The 21519-nt window shown below is 40.8% G+C and overlaps 1 protein-coding gene across 2 annotated transcripts in view; it reads right to left on the minus strand.

Annotated features, from left to right (window-relative positions):
- Positions 1-2215: 2215 nt before the first annotated feature.
- The window catches only part of eml2 (EMAP like 2), a 31197-nt gene continuing 11893 nt past the window's right edge, over positions 2216-21519 (minus strand). The window contains exons 1-19 of one of the 2 annotated variants that reach the window (XM_073489238.1): positions 19382-19483; positions 13326-13354; positions 12158-12287; positions 11558-11707; positions 10040-10109; positions 9667-9777; positions 9466-9561; positions 9162-9296; positions 8910-9009; positions 8388-8542; positions 8156-8281; positions 7936-8067; positions 7744-7811; positions 7088-7176; positions 6847-6944; positions 6456-6543; positions 6179-6274; positions 5181-5311; positions 2216-3990 (exon numbers count right to left, since the gene is read on the minus strand). In XM_073489238.1, coding sequence (XP_073345339.1) covers positions 3865-3990; positions 5181-5311; positions 6179-6274; positions 6456-6543; positions 6847-6944; positions 7088-7176; positions 7744-7811; positions 7936-8067; positions 8156-8281; positions 8388-8542; positions 8910-9009; positions 9162-9296; positions 9466-9561; positions 9667-9777; positions 10040-10109; positions 11558-11707; positions 12158-12287; positions 13326-13354; positions 19382-19398 — 1947 coding nt within the window. In that variant the 5' untranslated portion in view covers positions 19399-19483 and the 3' untranslated portion in view covers positions 2216-3864. Of the gene's footprint in view, positions 3991-5180; positions 5312-6178; positions 6275-6455; positions 6544-6846; positions 6945-7087; positions 7177-7743; positions 7812-7935; positions 8068-8155; positions 8282-8387; positions 8543-8909; positions 9010-9161; positions 9297-9465; positions 9562-9666; positions 9778-10039; positions 10110-11557; positions 11708-12157; positions 12288-13325; positions 13355-19381; positions 19484-21295; positions 21398-21519 lie in introns of those variants that run through there. The other variant, XM_073489230.1, reaches the window with a different exon arrangement.

A 21519-nucleotide genomic window follows, 5' to 3' on the forward strand; every position in this document is an offset into this window, starting at 1 on the left:
GTAGAAATATAGTGAAGAAGAGATGTAAATTTGACTGTCAAGATGAAGTTACATTTCCACTGCGCCTAGAAAAAATATTAAGTTGACTGATGAAAACAGAGGAGTCCCAGACTCACTGACGAGAAGTCAATCTGTTTAACAGAAGAAGTCTTCTCCTCCGTCCTAAGAAGCCCTAGTGCTCCTTCCTCTTCGTCCTTGTCCTCTGTGTCACCCTCATCCTAAAGGTCGATGTTTATTGTGTTAAAGTTTAGGGTATCATGTGTCTCGCGCTCTTCCTTTGCACTGTATGGGAAATCCTTTTGTCCTTGTTATGTTCATGTTGTCTGTACGTCCTGTAAAGCTCACAGAAGCTACTGAGACAAATTCTTGTTTATTTGACATGTGAGGCAATTCTGCCTCAAAATCCAGAAGGAAATGGAAAAGAGAGAGTCTACAATGCAAAATATAAAGTAGAAGAGACAACACACAATATTTAATCAAAATTACACAAAACATAAATATAAACCAATACTTTTACTTTTTGTTTTTCATTTCTTACTTACTGTAGAGCATTGCTGCCACGCCAGGAAAGGAAAAAATGATCATTACAAGGTAAAAATGTGAAAAGTTTATGGTTACAACAGGATGTTTTTTATGCTGTTGACAAGATATTTTCACATTATTACATCATACAACCTTATCATATTACAACGAGAAACTGATAAAAGAGGGAATGCTCAGCATCTTATAACAATACACAACTTCTTTTGTGTGGTAGCAATATGTTTCAGCAGAACATACTGGCCTGCTCCCATGTGACACCTTGATTTTACTATTGCTCAAGCAGTCTTTACGTAAATTCAGGCTACCAAGAGCAAATTGTTTGTGTCCACTTGTATCGTTCAGATTTTCCGTTCTGGTTAATCTCCACACACCAGAATCAGAGTCAGGTCAGTCTAATGGACCTACAGTTGCTTTAATGGGTACTTAATATGGCAACATAACTCATGAAAAGCCCTCAAAACATGACAAAGAACTGAAGTTGTCTTTGTTTGCCGTAGGCTCTGTACTATCTCCAAGGATCAGTCACACTACAAACCTCCTGACCACCTTTGACGTTCATGTTTTGGTTCATTGTGAGGAGCTCCGGGGTCACTAACTTCTCATCCTGACCTAAGAGGTGTTGACAGACAACAGGTCATTATCACCACAATACCAACGTGACCTGACCTTGGTCACTGCCTGCTGAATGTTGCATAAACAAAGGAATCTTCCTCTTTGGCTCTGACCTCAGTCTCCCCATCTCCTGCTCCCTTCTACGGACACCTTTATTTATCAATCCAAACATATTCACTGTTTGTGATGAAGTGCTGTAACTGACCGGTAACGTCACCTACTTGGAGATTTGTGCGCCTTCATCTGGTTCGAGTGAGGGAAAGATCATGATTCGGGTTTAATGATCACTCTCGCTCTGGGGTTGCCAACTAGTTTCCCATAATGCCTTTCAGCCATCCTCGAAAATGTTCCTGTAAGTGCTGAACCAAACTGGTTTATGATGCAACCACCCAGATTACTCTGAATGAACTGGGTATTTGAACCAGCAACCTTTGGCCACAAACTGACCTTCGTCTGGCATCACACACATATTGACTGTCAATAGATCACAGAACTAACTAACTTATCATCAGCTGTACCTGTTTGGACTTTAAGCTTTCAGCCAAAATATTTCCAATAATAGTAAATCATTTTCAGATGGGTTAAGAATTTAGCACAACAGGATTTATTGAATAGTGAGGCATAAGAAATGAGGATGTCTTAGATTTAAGACCTTTTCAAGATCATTTTAACCCAAAGACTTTTTCTTATGCAAGAATTGCTGGTAAGTATAAAAGTATAAATATGGTTATTGGAGAGAGTGAGGTCAATCTACATTTTGCCAACAAGTAAGTGCAAGTATACAGTAAAAAGACAGTATTAGGGTCTGTGGCATGTTTAAGGATTTGTAACATCAGAAATGTGGACTTTCTCATAGAAGAGCTTGACTGATTTTGCCAAAAATAAATTAAAAGATGGGGAAAATAAATAAGATAAAATATTTTGAGGCAATTAAGACCTAACAAATGATTTTTATGGCCTATTATACCTAAAACTGAACCAGCATATTGTCTCTTGAGATCAGGATCTCTTTTTTCTCCTTTTCCTGACACCTTTAAGGAAGTGAAGAGCCTCCACGGAGTACTACTTGGGTAAAAACTTTATTAACAAAACAGAAGGCAAAGCACAGCTCAAGCTCACTTCCACAGCACAGCAGCCTACATTACCCTTCTGTCCATCGCTAAAAGTGCCACAGGAATAATATAACATCCATCATCGTTACAGTTAAATATTAAAATAACACAGCCACTCGGATATACTGCATAATACATATATTTACTTTTTATAGACCTTTGCGACATTAACAGCATCTACAGGAGGAGGGCAGCCTCGGTCATGCTCATTCTCTTGCATTGTAGCGCCATCTAGTGCCTTCTCAGCACAGTTACAGTAGTAGTACAATCAGAAACACAGTAGGCGAAATGAGAGGCTCCGGACAAAACAGCCACTTTGTACCGTTTACAATCTCCAACAGCAGGCTGTAATACTTCAAAACAATCTGCACCTTAAGAGCTTTGAAATCAGGTTGAAGGATGGAGAAGTGTGAGATAACAAGGCAATGGGGTTATAGTCTTTTTAAAGGGGAATTCCACCCATTTTAGGAATTCTAATACAATCTTTCTTTGTATGTCAGTTAGTTCTTCCAAACATGGATCACTCTTTCCTTAAAGCTAGAGGCTAATGGACAGGAACACTGACTTTAAAAATACTGCACCTTCACAGGTTTGTCTCAAGTTTGAAGGGTTACTGTATCTTTGAGATTTCAGGCTTCAGGAATGTTTCCAAGAATCTGATACACTCACCTGGGGTGCAGCGTTTACATGAATTCTTAAAAGAGTCAAGTGTTATTGCATGTTTTTAACTCCCCGAATAATGTATACCTTACAACAGCTCACAGTTTTGACAACCAAACTGCGATTATCAAGAAAGTTAAATGCATTTTTGTCTTCATTTTCAAGAATCCATTGTTTCTATGTACCTGAAAATCTATATAAGAAAATATTTTAGTTGAGTAATCAGTTACAGTGAACATCCAATCTTCTTCTTGTGGGTGGGTGCTGATGCTGTTTTAGTGTAAACTGAATAGAAAACTGCATTCAGCTGAAGTCTTGTAACTGATTTTCGTACATTATGGAAATTAATTGACACCAATAGTTGCTTGGAAAGGAAGGGCAAGTTCTCTAATATTAAACCCTAAAATATAAATACAACCCTTACTGTAGCATGCACTCAAAACTGGTCAACAAAACTGTAAAGGTTACATGATTTGTAACTAAGGAACGAAAACCTGCAAACACGTTTTTCCTTTAAAATAGGTGGAATTTTCATTAAAGGGGGTTAAGATAAATATAGTTTAGGCACAGTTAGTACTAATGCTAAAATCACAGGTTTACTGTGTAGTCACCACTAGCAGTTCCAGCTCGGTTGGTGTTGCAGTAGTAGATTTTTTTGGGAACAGTTAGGATTAATTTCCTCTACATTCTATTACAAACAGCAGGACACTAAATAATATTCCATTTATTACAAGGATACTCAATCATCTGATCTGGTGTGACATCTGTGGGTCGGTCAAGTTGTGTTTATGTTTGTGTGTTTTTATTATTTCCAGTAGGCACAGTGGAGATACTGCCCCCTGGTGGCAGGAGGATAAAACAGTGTAAAGGTGAAGAGGGTCAGAGAGGATGCTGGTCCCCGACTGTGGGGATTAGAGATGTGGTTGGATAGTGTTGCCTAGGCGACCACCCACTGCAGGATGCTGGTGTCTTTCCCACCGGTGGAGATCAGGTGACTGTTGTCGTGCAGGAAGGCAACGTTGGTCACGTGACTGCTGTGGCCACCATACTCGTGGCTCGGAGCCTGGAAACGTGAGCAAGCAGAGGGAGGAAGTCGAGTAAGAATTAGTCTGATGATGCATCGTGAAGTCAACAACAACAAGGTCAGCTGTTTAGCTGCTGTATGTATGCTGTGCATGAGGTCTCTATTAGGAAAATGCTTAACATTACTGTTGTTAACCTCCTGAACTAAACAGCAAGTCAGTCAGACAGTCATGCCATATGTTGTGCTCAAACCCACAGTACTTCATTTTAAAATCTCGTGGAGATCCGAAAGATTTCAGGTGTATAAAAAGACACAGAAGACATCTTGAGTATTTCCATTTGGTGAACTGCTGCAGCCTTGGCTTTAAATATTTAATTCAGTGTGACACAAGGTTATTATAGTGAACTAAAACTACACAAAAAACTACAACTATGTGGGGGATAAACATTTTCGTAATCAATAAGAAAATCAAAATAAAATTAATCAACAACTATTTTGATCATTGATTAATTGTAATAAGTCACTTTTCAAGCAAAAATGTAAAACGTTTCCTGGTTGCAGCTTCTTAAACGTGATGATTTGCAGCCTTTCTTTGTGATTTATGACAGCAGGTGAAGAGTTTTTGGGTTTTGGACTGTCGGTTGAACAAAAGAAGCAGTTTGAAGATGTCACTTTGGGCTCTGGGAAATTCTAATCAGCATTTTTCGCAGTTGTTTGACATTTTATAGATCAGCAGATTAACTGATAATAGAAATAATGGTTAGTTGTAGCCCCAGTTTATCAACTTGTTGTAACTATTTACAGCCTCTGAGTTTCTGTGCTAATGGCAACCAGCTTGTCTGAATGGACAATTAAGTTTACAGCTCCAGTTTAAAGGGCTTTGACTAAAAACTTGTTAAAAAAAAAAAAATCGGAAAAAAAAGCCCAACAATTAAACCTGTTTGTGAGAACAAAATAAACACACCTGGGAGAAATTGTGCACATTATAGGTCTGGTAGTAATCCCACAGTGAAAGCCCTGTGGTTGAGTATTTTGTTCTTTCTGCTGAGCTTTCATGGTGTTTCACAGTGTTCATTAACACTTAATGACAAGGTTCACAGAGAAAAACAGTGTGGCTGCTCGACTCTGGAAGTGTAAAAGGTCAACGCCTCTGCAGCGCAGAGCAAATTTCAAAGACATCCAAACAGACAGTGATGCGCTGTGTGGTACTGCGAGTGAACACGACTGACCCTTGGTTGAGAGCAGGGGAAGGAGAACAAGTGCACTTTGCCAAAGTCATCGGCAGAGGCCAGCAGGGAGCCGTCATGTGACCTGCACACGGCGTTGATGTCTGTGCCGTCTGCTCCATCTGGCCAGATTCCTGAGAGAGAGAGAGGGTGAGAGAGAGAGAGAAAGAGAGAGAGAGAGAGAGGGTGAGAAGCAGTCATGTGCTGTTTCAGGCTGCATCAAAATGCTGTGCAGTGGTTTGATCAAAGGTCAATCTGGACATCTCTCCAGCAACTGAACTGATGAGTCAAATGTAAAAGAGAGGACAAAACTGTTTCCTAACAGCTGTGGGTGGATGCTCCATCCACAGAAATCTGGACTTTGCAAGGTTGGTAAAGATAAAAAAATATAGAGTTGCTTGGTGCAGCTTGAAGCTTATTCTGCTTTTACTGCCAACTGCTCTGAGCATCAGCCAACTGATCCTAAAATGGAAATTGTATAAAACTACATGAATTTGTTTATTCATCCATTTACGCTAGAGGCTGATTTTTTGAGGGGAATCCTGCGGGATGGGAGTCAATTTCACGATACATCACATGACTGGGACAGGACAGAATACAAGTCAACAGGAATAGATAGGACATGAATTCAACAACAATAGGTGAATTTTGATGTATAAATATGCATTTCTAATTTGAAAAAAAATCTAATTTCTTTACTAATAACACAATGCTAGTTGTTCTGTTGTTTTTGTTATTCTTTTTTATTCTCTACCGTCTGCTCTTGTGGTTGGCTGCTGGCTGCAGGATGAGATGGGACTTATTCTTCTGGGATTGGGACGGGACAGGAGTATTTTTGTGGGGTGGGTTTGGACAGGAGTGATAATCCAATCCCATGTGACCTTCTGGTTGACACTACGGGAGAAGTCTGTCTGAGATCAGAAGTCTGATCTCAGGTGGGCTCACAGGCTTCATATTATTAAATCACAGAAGGAAAAAAAAAGTGAGTTCTCTCAACCTACCAAAGGTGTTGAAGCCCAGAGTGCAGGTGGAAGTGGCCCACTCCAGGTTGCGCACCACGTCCATGTTGGTCACGTGTTTACCACTGGATGCCTCCCCTGAAAAAAACAGTTTGTCATGTTCTGTGCTATGTGCAGCAAGTGAAAATGTCACTTAAATGTTTTGTCTTGAAGCGTGAGTTACTTGAGTGCACATTTTTGAGCAGAACTTGTTTATTGTCAATGAAATGAAAGAGTAAACTTTAAGTGTATGTGAAGAGAGACAAGAGGGAGGACCTACAGAAGAGGATCTCGTAGTCTCCTGAGTTGGTGACGAGGTACTGGCTGTCTCTCGACCAGTCCAGATGGGTGACGAAGCTGGAGTGGCCCTGTGGACAAGAGAGGAGTTTATTTTGATTGATCACAGGGGTGTGAGGGTTTCATTCCAAACACATGTTGGAGAAAATGTGGGTCTAATTTCTCAGTCAGTATGTTTTAGTTTCGTTAAAACTGAAAGTGTTCTTGTTAATCATGTAATTATGGAGGGAAACTTTTATTTCAGTACTTCAAGTAAAAGTGGCAATTAAGTTTAAAAATATACAATAACAATAAAGTAAATAAATAAATAATTAATAGTTTTTATAGCTTTCAGACAACAGAGATATGAATTTCAAAAAGAAAAGTATACTTACAGTGCATTTCCCCACACGGCTGTACTTTCGGCCATTCTCCGTCACAGCATAGATGTAAACATAGTTGTCATGGGAAGCAACAGCCAGGAAGTTACCGTCTAAAAGCAAAAGAGTCCAGAGTTAACACAGCACTGTAACGTGAACATTTCTGATGCAGCTACCAGCTGCCTCTTCACTGTGTCTACTGTATGTGTTTTTAATGGATCTGGCTCAGTGATGTGAAGGAACAGGTGATGTTTACCTGGAGAGTATTTGACGTTGGAAATAATCTCATTGCCGTCTGTGTGCATAGAAACAAGATCTCGTGTGTCAGTGTCCAGCACCAACCACCTGCAACACACACACAACCACAGATGATGTCTTAACTGTTTCATCCAACCTACTAAAATATTTACACTCTATAAAGCAGAGAAAGCAGTAAATCCTTAAAACTGAGAATGTTCACTTAATACATGTTTAAACAATTACTTAGTTATTATTCCCCATTCAATTTCTTCAGTATTATATAGTATCATTCATAGACGCCTCTGCTAGTTGAATATGTTTCTGATTTGCTTTTTTTGTTTTAACTAAAAATTTATTAGAAAAGGTGAATAAATACAATAAGAATTGTTATCAGGTAGTTAACATGGATGCTATGATAGTACTTTTATACTGTATGTTCAATTTATACATTTCTTTATATGCTACCATGAAGGAAAATCTATTATGCCATTACTTCTTTTTCATTTTAAATTTACCAAAAAAAAAACCCAAACAAAGTAATCCCCTTTAAACAGTCTGTAGCTTTACATGTTGCTGCTTTAAAATATACATTAGTTATCATCTTGTATCGTCATTGTTTTGCCTGTTGAGAATGTTTAACTGAATTAATTGAAGTACAACTGTGAGGCTGACCTTCCAGTCATGGTCCCCACAGCCAGAACAGCCCCGCTGGGATGGAAACCAGCAGACCTCCCTGGATCCTGGAGCACAAGAGGGAGCAGAGAAGAAGATGACTTAGTTCATTTTATTTATGACCCATATTATTGAAGATTGTCAAATCTTCTTAAACTCTTTGTTGTATTCCAGTGCTGTCAGGCCAGTCACCTCAATGGTCTTGCTCCAGAGGGGCTGATGGGAGTTGGTGTCCCAGAGGTGAACCTGTCTGTCCTGGGAGCAGGTGACAAACTGCTCCATGGAGGGATGGATGTCCAGACCCCACAGCTCATCTGTGTGCCCCTGAAACAGGCGTCTGTGTTAGTACACACAAACCACATGACGAGCTCTTCTTATTAGAAACATGCATATTGTGTATGTGTGTGTGTACCTGTACAATAGGAGTTAATGTGTCAGGGAAAGCAGCTCTGATGATGGCGTTCTTGGTGGTTCCTACAAAGAGCTCTCCAGGTTTACCTTCAGCCAGAGCCCGGACAGGACCGAACGACTCGCCCACCTGGACAAACACACAGCACAGACTGTAAACACTGTACCACTTTCAAGATTGAGCCATTTCAACTGTAGATGTCTTTGATACACGCAGGACACTTCACGTCTCTCACCTCCATCTCGGCCTGTTTCCTGTAGTCGTGCCCCCACAGCACCACCTTGCGATCCTTCCCTCCTCCAGACACCATGGTGCCGTCCTTCAGGACACAAACAGAGAAAATCCCGCCCTCGTGGGCCCCCGACACCTGCTGGCTGATGCGGTTACCACCTGTCAATCAGAACACAAACAGAGGACAGCCTGTCTCTGATGGATGCTTTTATATTTTCAATAGAGAAGGGTAACAGAATATCGACACTGCTTGATGATGAGCCCCAGGAATATTTTTCAAGAGTTTCAAAGTTATTATGAAATTAAGACCTAAAAACTAAAACTCCTGCACAACAGTTTTAATGGCTATATTTACCATAATGATCCATAATTGGATTATTAATTTACAGGTTGCTTTTCAAACATCCAATCATGTTCTTACATGACCAGCACTGCTGCATTTTCATACTTCGGTCAGCAGCCAGTCTGTCAGTGTTTGGAGATTTGAACAAAAGGTTGGGATTATTGTGAGTTATTTAAATTCTACCTTTGGCCCAGACGTAGATGTTTCCGCTGGAGTCTCCTGTGATGGCGTCTCCATTCTCAGCAAACGCCACACACAACACATACTTTGGCTTCTCGTGTTTCTAGAGAGAAAGACAGAGGGAGAGATGGTAGGGTTTATTACAAGACTGTTGTAATAGGTAGTTGTATTGCAGTGAAATAACAAGCAAGTTTATAGGCTTTGATTAACTTGAGGTTGGAGGGCGGTGTGACTTTTTTGAAGCAGTGTCTTTACCTCAAACAGGCCCTGTCTCTTGGTGAGAGTGTTGCCCTCCATGGTCCAGAAGTTGATGTGAGATTTTCCACAGGTGACGATCAGGTTGGCATCCATGGGATGAAACACAGCAGCCAGTACAGAGTCGTTGGAGCACTGTGAGACAGAGACAGGAGGCATGAAGATGTAAACATGTTCATTAAGTGTAATTTGTCCGTTTTGTCCATGCTAGTAACCCATATTGTTTGTTGATCAATGTTTAGAACCAGGAGATGTTATGCTTTATAAATTAGATCAGGGTCAGATGATCAGAGGGTTGGGGTACCTTAACGTCAGCCAGTTGCTTCTCCTTCTGCCAGTTCCAGACCGACAGGATGTGATCGTTGGCATCGTCCACAGCGCAGAGGAAGGTGCCGCCATTCTGACAGAACAATGAGGAGTGAGATCTTCATCGAGTAAAACAAGAGTTACAAGTGTTTATCATTCGACTGAACTTTGAAACCCGACAGGATGTGAACCTGCTCACCGACTTGGAGAAAGTCACACAGGTGACCGCTCTGTCGAACACTCCCATCCCGATCACGTGGAGCGTGTTGAGGCTCACAGAGTCCCAAACACGAACATGAGGAGCCAGCAGCTACACAGACAGGTGAAAGAGACAAACAGTGTGTTAGACAAACTCATTTCATATGTAGAAATGGGGAGTGGGAGTAAATAAAAATAATTAAATAACTTTTCTTACTATTAATAACCATTAGATGGGAACAAATCTGGCATTGTTCCTGTCTGTAATCAGCTGTTTTCACCTTTTCAATACCTGCTGTAAACTGAACTGTGTCTGTATGTATCTGTGAGTAAAACTGTGAAACTCTGTGGGAGGATGTAAGCGTTGTTTTCACCTTTCCATCTTTGGAGTTTCCAGCCACTTGCCCCGTTGCTATGGTAACCATGTCGGGATGCACACTCAGGCTGCGGAAGAGAAAATATAGATTATTACTTCATTTGAATATTTTCTTACACCGCTTCAGGCTTTTGTGAAAAATGACGAGTGTCCGACTGCAGATCTAAAACAGCTGATTCAGGTTCAAACAATGGAAGTAAAAACATCTTTGAAAATATAAACACTAAACACTGAAAGCCGTCACATCTGCAGACATTTTCAGGATTTGCCATCACTTGCAGTTGTTTCCATGATAGACAACACAGCTGCAACAATTAATCGATTAGTCAAGCAAAAATGTCAAACATTTGTTGCGTCCAGCTTCTTAAATGTGAGGATTTGCGACTTTTCTCTGCAATAAATGAAAAGTCTTATGGTGTTGGACTGTTGGTTGGACAAATGAAGCAATTTGAAGTTTTCACTTTGGACTTTGGGGAAATTGTGATGAGAATTTGTCACAGTTTTTTGACATTTAATAGAATAACGATTAATAATTGTGAAAATGAATAACGATAATGAAAATAATCGTTACTGCAGCCATATTTGACACCATATTAGTTTTGGGCACTGACTCATACACAAGGAAATTTACGAAAATAAAATAAATATCAAATATGTTTTTTAGAAAAACACTATCGACACCTTTCAAAATATAAACTTGCAAATTCTGATATTTTTATATCAACAAATTTGTGTTTCTAAAATAAAAAGTGACAAAATAATTACAGTTGTTAGCACAGAATCTTTTTCAGAGGAGAATTCAATGTGATGCCGTGGGAGAGAAGAAAATGATTGTATCCCTGTAGAGATGAGTAGTTTTCCCAGCATGCCTCAGGGGGATTCAGTGTGTTTATATCCTTGAGGATCCAGTCACAGAGCTCACTCAGGATGTCGACTAGCGCTCATTAAGTAAACCCAAAAAATCACATCAATGATAAACACAGTCAGCTGCGGGAAGCTGAAAAATGAAAATGATGATAGAAACAGAATCTGAAAAATGTGAAGCTTTGTTCTCTTTGTCCTTGTTTTGGTTTTGGCTGTCATGATGAATCTTCTTATGAACCAACCAGGAGTGAAATATTTGAGTTTCAGGTTTGACTGAATAATAGATGTGTCTACGAAATCATTTCAGCATTTTAGTGAACGTATACAGAAGAACTGCCTGAAAGATGTTTCTACAATATCAATGTCTTGCTGAAAAGCTCCATCACATCAGATCAAGAGTCTCTCCTCTGTTTGAACAAATGTTTTCATATCCTGCTGTCAACTCTACTCTGACTGCTGTCTTTGCCCTGTGTATTATTTTGCATGTGGAGCGCACACACAGTCCTTTAGTTGTTCATCTTTCAGCAAAGCCTTTGAGCAGAGGAAGAACCAGTGTAAAAGGGAGCATCAGTTAGCATGTTACTCTACCCTGATCTTATGATAACTATCAAACATTTGAAAGAAAGCTGTTGTCAGCCTGCTGTTCTCTCACCATTTGACATCGTCGTTGTGGCCCAGGTAGTGTCTCTGCTGCTGCTCCTCTGTGTTGTACAGCACCACCACAGAGGCGTTGAAGTAGACGATCTCTCCCGTGGGCAGCAGGTAGAGGTTGGAGCGGCAGTCACGTCCACGGTAGCCGTACCTGGTCAATGCTTAAGTTAGGGAACAAGATGGGTGAGGCTGGACAGGTCCAGCAAGAGACTGGTACCATTAAAAGTATGCCAAATTATAATTGGATTACTTTGACACTGAAAAAAACTACTTACAAATTACTTTCTCACTGATACCCTGGAAAGTGACAATCACACGGAGTCTAAATAAATGTGTATCATGTCTCCGTTTTGCTGTGACTGAATTATGCAGCACCGTATGTCTCTGTGTTAACATGTTTTTGACCCAGATTCATCTCATGCAGTCTTTGTCTCCTGCCTCTCTCTCCACGCTTTCCCCTTCACCTCCCCTGTACCCCGGGGGGAGGCACCCCTCACGCTTTGAAAACTGAGAAACAGTTTCTTTGATGGATCAGGAGTAAGCTGATGAATTAAATATTATTTCTTGAGGGTTTCACAGCTTCCCTCTCCCTGAAGGATACACCCACTGCAGTTTGAGCTTGCGGTCAGGTAGCGCCACCTTCTGGTCGATGCTGTAGCTCTCCTTCTGCTCATCAGGGATGTGCATGGTAACAGGACGACCTCGGAGGAACATCCTCACGTAGCCGTCCTCTGGAGGGAAGGAGACAGGGAAGACAAAGAGAGAGCTGCAGATCAAGTAGAAGAGACAGAACGATGATCTCTTTTTTAGAAAATAACAAAACTCCACTAATTGAAGGTTGTGAGACTTCATGAGTCTTCATTTAAACACAAAGACCTGACCTCCCTCTTCTTTTATCAAATCCTGTGGCTTTGTGTTAATTGCTGCGATTTAAAAAAAAAAAGTGTTTTTCTGACACAGCTTTACAGATTCAGAACAGCAGAGAGAGAGAGAGAGAATTTTGGCTTCTTGAAATCTAAAATCAAACATCAATGCTGAAATCCTGACAGTGCTTTGTTCAAACTTCCTTTGCTGACAACAGTCAGAGGAAAACTGTGTCACCTCGAACTTCACTGGTTATGTTTCCCTTCATTTCTGATATTTGCGCCTTTTCCCTGGAAATTTGCGGGTTATCATTCCCGAGTGAAACCAAGACCAGAATGTCGATGGAAACCTTTTGTCTCCATTATTTCAGATGATCAGATAATCAATACACAAATGGAACATGTGACTGCAAAGCCAATCCATCGGTAACCTTTATGGACACTTCAGAAAAATGCAAAAATAACCTCAATTACTGAACACTTCATTTCTTTTCTAACAGAAATAAAGCTTTAGAAGTCGGTCCTCTTCAGCTCTTAATAATGTTCCTGGATGTTCAATATTTTAAATGAGAAATATTTGATAGCTCAAACTGACAGTTATAAAAATCCTTCAAGAGTTATTCAAGGACTCCTGAAGGCTAATTGAGTTTCACACATCAGAGGCTGCTCATCCTCTTTACAGTGAATTAAAGTGTGACAGTAATGTGAGGGTAAGACATAATTACTAATTCAGACTTAAATTAGACACTCAGAGACTTACACACACACACACACACACACACACACACACACACACACACACACACACACACACACACACACACACACACACACACACACACACACACACACACACACACACACACACACACACACACACACACACACATTTTAAACTCCTCTTACCTGCATTGAGGGTGCATTCTTTGGATTTGCTGAAACAGAAAGAGAAAAATGAAAAAAAAAATTAATTAAATGCTTTGGAAGATTATTGGGCAGCATAAGATGATTCAGGGTCTGGCTGTCGTCTGTTATGAAAAAAGTATTTTCCAAAGCTCATTACACTTTGTTCCATAACATCAGGCTTTCCTAAAAGATTCTGAATTATTTATTCTCTGCTCTATAAGGCCACAACCCTCACTGCTCAAGAGTCAGACAAACACACTCAGGCCATGTATCATATAATCCAGACCGCTCCTATGTTATTGCTATTCTTGTTTGAGATAATGGACTCTAGAGGCCGGATGAAGGTTCCTCCTGGTGCTTGGAAAAATTGTGTGCATGTACATATTAGATATTAAATGGAACTTGGAGGATCTTAAATTGCTGTGAAAATTATTTCCCCCACTGGTGGCAACAAATATTAAGTTTATTTTTTAGGTTTCTAAAAAATTAAGACAACAATTTTAATGTATGTAAATCTTTCTAAACTCACTGACACCACATTGCTGTGGTCAGCATTTGGATATTTTCATTCACAAAAAGCCCTCGGTTAGGGTTGGGGAAAGATCACCATTTAGAGATCATTGTACAATTATCATCTCATGAGATGTTTTGTGAGTCTGGTGTTACCCATCCAGAAACGACCGCTAATTTGAGGCGCTTTCCTGTGTTGAAGTAAAATTGTACAGCCTTTATTTCTTTTTTCTGTTCAGATCGCGCCAAAATACTGCATGTTCTTGCTCACATTTCCTCCTCCGCCTGACTGAAAATAAAACTGTGTAGTGTGTTGTGTGCGCTGAACAGTGATGATTCATAAATAATGAACAGATTGTGGGAAGACTGGGGGATCAACAATGGCCAACAGCTCAGTTTTACCAGAGTCTCCTACAGTAAGCTGAGCATACATCTTTGTTATTGAACAAGATACAAAGTTAAGGACACAGTTCTGTTTTTCTTTGATGAAGAGAGAAAATGAATAAAGTACCAATGCTTTAATGCGACTGTGCACGGAGGTCAATAAAAACAACAAGTGGCTTTGATGGAGTCAGCAGACACAAAGTAAACAGAGGTCCTGTGATGTGTAATCACACAGGGATGGAGACACTTATTATCAGTTAAACACACAATGAATGTGCTGCTCAGCCAAACAATGTGCCCGAGGACGATCAGAGCAGAGAAGAGAGGGGGAAGAGAAGTGTAGAAAAGCTGAATGTGTTTATATAAAAAAGTTGGATAACAACTTTAAATTCAAAATGACAGCTGGTGTGTCAGCCACTTTGCCAGAATTCATAATTAGACCTGTCAATCAAAACCTGTAGCTGCCTCATCAGTTCGGAGCAGCGGAGCTTCATCCTCAGCTGTTCCTGAATCAGCTGTCTGTCAACCAATCAGAACTGCCCGCTGAGCACTTCAGTGCATGCTGACCACTCAACCTGAACCTGTCAGGACGCTGTCAACCAATCAGTTTATCAGGATGTTGAAGCGCTGCCTCAGCTGACAGGTGGATATCACCATGGCAACAGTGGTAAAAGTAAGGCGTGATAAGATAAAGGGCTCGTCTCTTCCTGCACAGCCACAGGAACGATTTGTTTGATTTTCCTGAGAAAATAATGAACCATATGGGCTCTACAGACATAAACTGAGGGGAGATGCAACTTCAGGCAGCCGAATGTGGAATGTAAAGGTACCCTGGACTGTGGAGCAGTGTTTTTACAAACGAGTCCCAGTTCTTTTGTATTTTTCATGTACGAACATTCATGCAAACCAGCTGATCGCAATGAAGCAAGTAAAGAAGAGGACTGGTATATGGACTTGCATTTACTGAGTGCTTTCTGGTCTACCTACCACTTAAAAAGGCTTTACAACTCTTGTGCATTCACCCATTCATATTCATACACAGATGGTACTGCCAAGCAATGTGCCTACCTGCACATCAGGAGTGATACCAGCACTTTCTATCCAAATTGCCCCATGTTATTTCTTTGCTCAGCCATTCACACATCCACACACATACTGATGGAACAGCCATCAGGAGCAATTTGGGGTTCAGTGTGTTGCTCAAGGACACTTTGACATGAGCCAGCGGTCGAACCACTGGCTCTCCAATTAGTGGACAGCCTGCTCTACCTTCTGAGCCACAGCCGTCCTAATCCTGATAAACAGATGGATGCAAACAAATCATGTTTAAAATATTTAAATAAATCGGCTTTGCAAATGTTTCAGGAGGAACTGTTAGACCTCAAATCACACACTGAACACTGAATGCAGGCACGACTTTTGTTTGCTGACAAGAGAACTTAACAGGACACAACACATTTGTTTAACAGGGAGTTACCTGAGAAAGTCTTACAGCACGCGGATGTTTCAGTGTATCTCTGTGCTTGTCTGGTCACGCCAAGTGAAATGCCATGTGATATGTATCCATAAAGTTTTTATCTTTTCATGAAGTAGGTCAGCAATCATCAGTTTCATAAATCAATAAAGGACACAAGTAGAAAGAAATCAGAATAATTAAAAGATCAGAGCTGGTATGTGTGTGTTTGAACCTTACACAAAGCATCTGAAGAACATTAAAAGAGTAAACAGGCGACTGATCTGAAGACCTGACTGGCGTCTGTTGTGTCTCTGGGCAGCTGGAGGCGACCAGGCAGGGTGTCGGCTCTTCAAGAATACCCACATAAAGACCCGTTTGTCTCTTAGGCTGTGTGTTGTGTGTGTGTGTGTGTGTGTGTGTGTGTGCGTGTGTGCGTGGTCTGCCTGGTCTGCCAGAAAGATGAGGCGTGGCCTGGCTCTAGCCAATAGGAGGACAAGATTGAATCAGAGCCAGTAATTAGTGCAGGGCATGCTGGGTAACTGGCAGCCGGACAGGGCAAATAACTGTGGATCTGAAACCCATGCGGCTGCAGTCCCAGTCACCAGGTTACCAGGGAGAGGGAGCGCACAAACAGAGCGCTCATTAACATGCAGACTGAGTGTATTGTTGACATTTTCTGGCTGCCTGCAGTCTGAAAACACAATGTGTTCTTGTAAAACAAAACGGGGACTAATGAGCATCAAACACGCTTCACGGTTCCTCTGAGAAATCCTCACATCAGACATCAAGAAGTCTTTGTGAAGCGATGGCTTAAAATTTCCTTGAATCTCAAGTTCTCCGAAAAAGTTTCTTGTCTCCGTCACTGAGGCGAAAACATTCTTCTCTTGTTATGGTCTGGAAAGTCTCAACAGATATTTTCTTGATCCACACTAATGGGCACAGAGATAGCCTGGCAGGTGATCAGAACAACTTTCACCCAACAGGCAGATACAGTAATTAATGTGCTCTGCTTCTCTTCAGCTCTGCTCGTGAGTCACTTCGGGTTTTCAAATTGGAAAAACATGGCGAGTGTTCTGCAAAGCTGCTTAACAAAATTATTCAGCAGAACAAAGTTTTGAATAAATCTGAGGTGAGAAAGAAACTACTTAACTACTTAATGCTGAATAATTTATGTTTAACTTTTTCCAATTTTTTTATTTTAGAGTTGTTGGATTTGCACTCAAAATCCCAAATCTAGTGCTGCTAGCTGTCGTCATCAAAACCATTCACAGACCAGAGTGCTATATAAAAAACTGTGACGGAGAGATAAGAGATGGCCTCGGGAAAGCTGAAAAAATAATAAAAGTTTGTTTTGAGTAAAAACTTTTTGACTGTCGGTGTGTACGCACAAGGAAAGTCCACAGTGTAAGTTATGAAACTTTTATGTAATCTTGTGTGTTGTTTCCAAATGTTTTTTAACATCTTGAAACATTTAAGTGCCTTCTCCTTGCATCTTACTGATAACTCAGTCAACATCAATTTATTGTTTAAGAGGAAGCTGCTTTTTCCAGCTGGGGGGAACTGCGTCAATGGACATTGCAGAAAATCTGTTGGTATTATAGTGATGCAGGCGGAGAGAAAATGGATGTTGTGGTCTGACTGTTTAGTTGTGGCCCCTGAACTGTGGGAGCGGTCAAGTGTGCGTCCATTTCCTGGTCCATTATGACTGAAGTACTGCAGTGGTTCAGCTAATGGATACAAGCACATCTTCACTCAGCTCATACAAGAAACACACTAAGAGACCAAACTTTGTGCCGTCTTCCATTAGACTAATATGATGTTATTGTGGCAGACATGGAGAGATGGAGAGATAATTAGATAGAGAGAGAACGAGTGAGCGGGAGAAAGATTTGATTGGATGCAGATGTTTTTTTCCCTCTTTTCCTTCATCAGAATTTGCATTGTTTTAAAGTGACTAAGGGAAGGTTTGTATACGAGATGTTTAACCTTGTTTACTTATGCTGTGTTGGTACACACATACGTATTAATTTAAATAGAAGAGCAGCCACATGAGATTTCCTTCTGGATCAAAGCGCTCTGTCCCATGAAGAGAGGGACAGAGTGAACATGATAGAAATCTTTTCCTTTTTCCTTGTATTTGCATAAATCTAGACCTGTACTACAAAACTCAACTTTGTACAACGTCCTTAGATATGGAGGATTCTCAACCTTAATTTACATTTTCACCTTGTTTTAGTGGTGCAAAGTGCTTTTCTGAAATGAGCTACAAGGTCGATATGTTAGTTGCCTGTTAACCAGGAGGTCCAATCAATGTTATCAGTGTTTTTGCATGCTGAGCAGAATCGGTAATCGTAACATCAGTCCGACAGCTGCATCAGCCTCCTGTCTGTGGTCACAATGCTGCAGGGTGATATTAGAGAGATATAGAGAGGTTTAATTCCAAACCCCTTTTAGCAAATTAAAACTAATGTTAATTGAGGTACAAATGTGCATCACCCACGGTGACACATGCAAGTAAAACTGCAGTAGGTGATGTGAAGCAGCTTGTTCCACATAAACATAAGATTTTGGTTTTCTTGTAAACTTCAGTCTGTGATGTGAAGCAGGAGCTGCGTCCTGTCCGCTGCCAGAGTCGATCTAATTTAACAGAACAGTCGGTGAACTGACAGAACTGCTGAGCACAGTGTGACTGTCCTGTCACTTCACATTCACTCAACCCGTATGTGTGTGTTTGTGTGTGTGTGTGTTTCATAACTGGACAAAAATGTGACATGTTTGTTTGTTTCCACCATAATTAGAAGCCTGAGGACAAAGGAGCCACTAATTGCACATAAAGAGGCATGTGAATTCATTCGACACATGTGTGACATAATGAGAGACCTCTTACGTAAGAAATCAACTTCAGAAAAGGAAACATTCTTCATTGCTTCATTCTGGTTTACATAAAAGTCTGATTTTAGTTTTTTAAGCAGTTGAACAAATTGAAATTCGGCCTCCGAGAGCTTTCTTCATGAAAAGCACGTAATACAGTACAAATCACTTCTTCCTTCCTTGTTTGAACTACACAATTAAACTAGGACTAACGACTAAAATGCCATTTGATCCCTGGTCCACTCACACAGCTGGCTCTTGTTACTGTTGTATACATGTTACTATGCAGCAGCCCCTCCCCGTAGCCACCCACAGCCCTGCAGACGGGGATCAAACGTTTGCGTGACAAACTCTGTTGTCACGCAAACCTCAAATAACACAACTTCCTCAGGCTGTCTGGCAGACTGACATAAAGAGCTGACTGACTTTTTAAAAAAACTTAACATGGTGAAGCCTGAATGCATTTTTCAAACCACACTGTGTTTCATTGTGCAACCTGTAATCTATTTAAATATTAGTCACCAACAAACGTAGGACCAGCTGGGTGTGACACACACACAAAAAAACACTTTTCCTTTTTTGCCAAAGTTCTTCTGGTTGACTTTGAAAACAGCATATGCATTTTTAAAAGTGCTGTCAGCATTTAGCTACCAAAGACTAAAGCTAAACACCTTCTTTCACAGAATACATGCGTTTACTTCATTTTTATACAATGAATCCGTCAGACCTCATAACACCTTCTCTTTCAAAAAGCTTTATCAGTAAATCCTCTCTGCTCAGAGTCTCCCACTCACTCTGTCAATCATTGATTGTCGATTATAAAGCAGGTATTTACCTGGAAGATCTCTTCATGGCTGCAAGGTTTCCGTTAGAGTAACAGTCAACAGTGTGAGCAGTCAGAGTGGTTCCTGTCCTGTCTAACAGCCGCAGCAACACACCGACTTCCTCCTTCACTCAGCAAAGTTTTAGTTCAGCCTGTAGAGGCCCCATCATCCAATCAGAACGCATTTCCCGACTGTGAAGACCCATCCCCTCTGCCTGCTAACCACTCCCCCCTTTTACTAACAACTACTGGAAATGTGATCCATCAGCAGAAAGACAGGAGAGAGAGGGAAGAGGAGAGGAGAGGAGAGGAAAGGAAAGGAAAGGAAAGGAAAGGAAAGGAAAGGAAAGGAAAGGAAAGGAAAGGAAAGGAAAGGAAAACAAAATTTAAGAAACAGAAAAACAGTAGTACAGAGGATAAAAAATGGAAAAAAAAATAGAAAAATGTAGGCAATTAAACAATGAAAGACAGACAGAACAATGGAAAAAGTGTGTGACTATGATTAACCAAAGATAAACTTCCTCTGGTTTGTTCGCTGAAGTCCACACATGTTGTGACACGTGGATACTTCACTGTCTATCACAGCTGTGGCATCGCAAAGACCGACAGTCCATTAGCATCAAAAGGTAACTCATGGTGACATCCCAGATATTCTGCAGGCGACCAGGAAGTGCTGACTGTAGAAGCGTAACAGCCACAGATGATGATGATGATGATGATGATGATGATGATGATGATGAGACACATCAGACGACACTAATGATGATGATGATGCAGAATTCATCTCACGCTCCTCCTCATCTCCCTCTCACACATCCTGAGTGAGCTTTAAACTTCAGAAACTCTAAACCTTCAGTTCTCGGAGCCTCAGCAGCTCCAACACTCTGGGCTGTAAATGCAAAACGCCTCCATCAAATTCAGATACAGATGCTGATTAGATTGGGGAGCGGAGGCAGTCGTTCCACTTGTCTTTTACCACAGAGCACCATTTTAGCGCCCGTGCACAAACTGTGTGAGGACGCAACTGAAATTTATCAGATTATTTTTCTTAGTAGCAACATTCAATGGCATTTTTGCACAAAAAGTTTCAAGAGTTTTATATAATAAACACTGTTCTGTCTCTCCCAGAAACTTGTTCACATCACTTTAAGTTACCCACATGTGGTGCAAACATGCAAAGAGAAGAATATAATTATTTCAACCAAAGAGAAGTGATCAGTTTAAGTGTTTACTACTGAAGGGATCAAAGTTTTACACCACCACCTTAATCCGTTTGAATATCCCTTCCATTCGAGTGAGTCTCTTGTAACTGAGGTGGGTATGTGAGGCATTTCAATTCTGATTGAGCTATTACTCCGGTTTTTAGTGGAATATTAGAGTCTGTGTAAAAGTAGATAGTGTTATGGGAAGCTGAGCCTATCCAAGTTTGCATTGGGAGTGAGGACAGGTCACATCCTGGACAGGCTGCCAGTGTATTTATCATGTTCAGTAATCTGATATCTGGTAAGTTAAATATCAGAAATCTAATATCTGAAATAACTCTTGCTGTAACCAAACACTCACTCTTGACTTTTTCTTTCTGCCTCTGACGGCTGCACATCGTGTTCAGACTGACTGTGGTCAGACTGTGTGACAGAAGAGAGAGTTGACAGTAAGGCAGCTCATTACACACAACCCTGCTTCTGTACAATACACAGACATGCTTTCTGGGCTTGTTAGAGGCGAAATTAAGAGTTTCTAGTTTGATTTCATGCCGACATATAATACAGACTTCTGCTTTCTCCGTAACATCTGGCTCTGAAAATGTGACTGATGATTGCTTCTCTCGCATCACATGCATAAAAAATATACCAGGTATGAGTAGGTGTTCATCAATTTAGAAACAAACTGTATAATTTACGCCATCATGCTGCACAAGGCTGATACCTTTTGCCTCCAGAGGAGCTGCTGGAGGAGGTGGTTCGACTCCGACTCCCAGCTTCCATCTCTCTCCTCACCAGGGTGAGGCGCTCTGTGGACATACTCTTTCTGAAGGAGAGGAGAGGAGAGGAGAGGAGAGGAGAGGAGAGGAGAGGAGACAAAGAAGGAGGAACAAAACTTAAATCAGAATGTTCTGCCATGAAACTCATCTTTACCCTTCTTCACCTCTA

The sequence above is a fragment of the Pagrus major genome, chromosome 2, assembly GCF_040436345.1.
Source record: "Pagrus major chromosome 2, Pma_NU_1.0".
NCBI classification, from domain to species: Eukaryota; Metazoa; Chordata; class Actinopteri; order Spariformes; family Sparidae; genus Pagrus; species Pagrus major.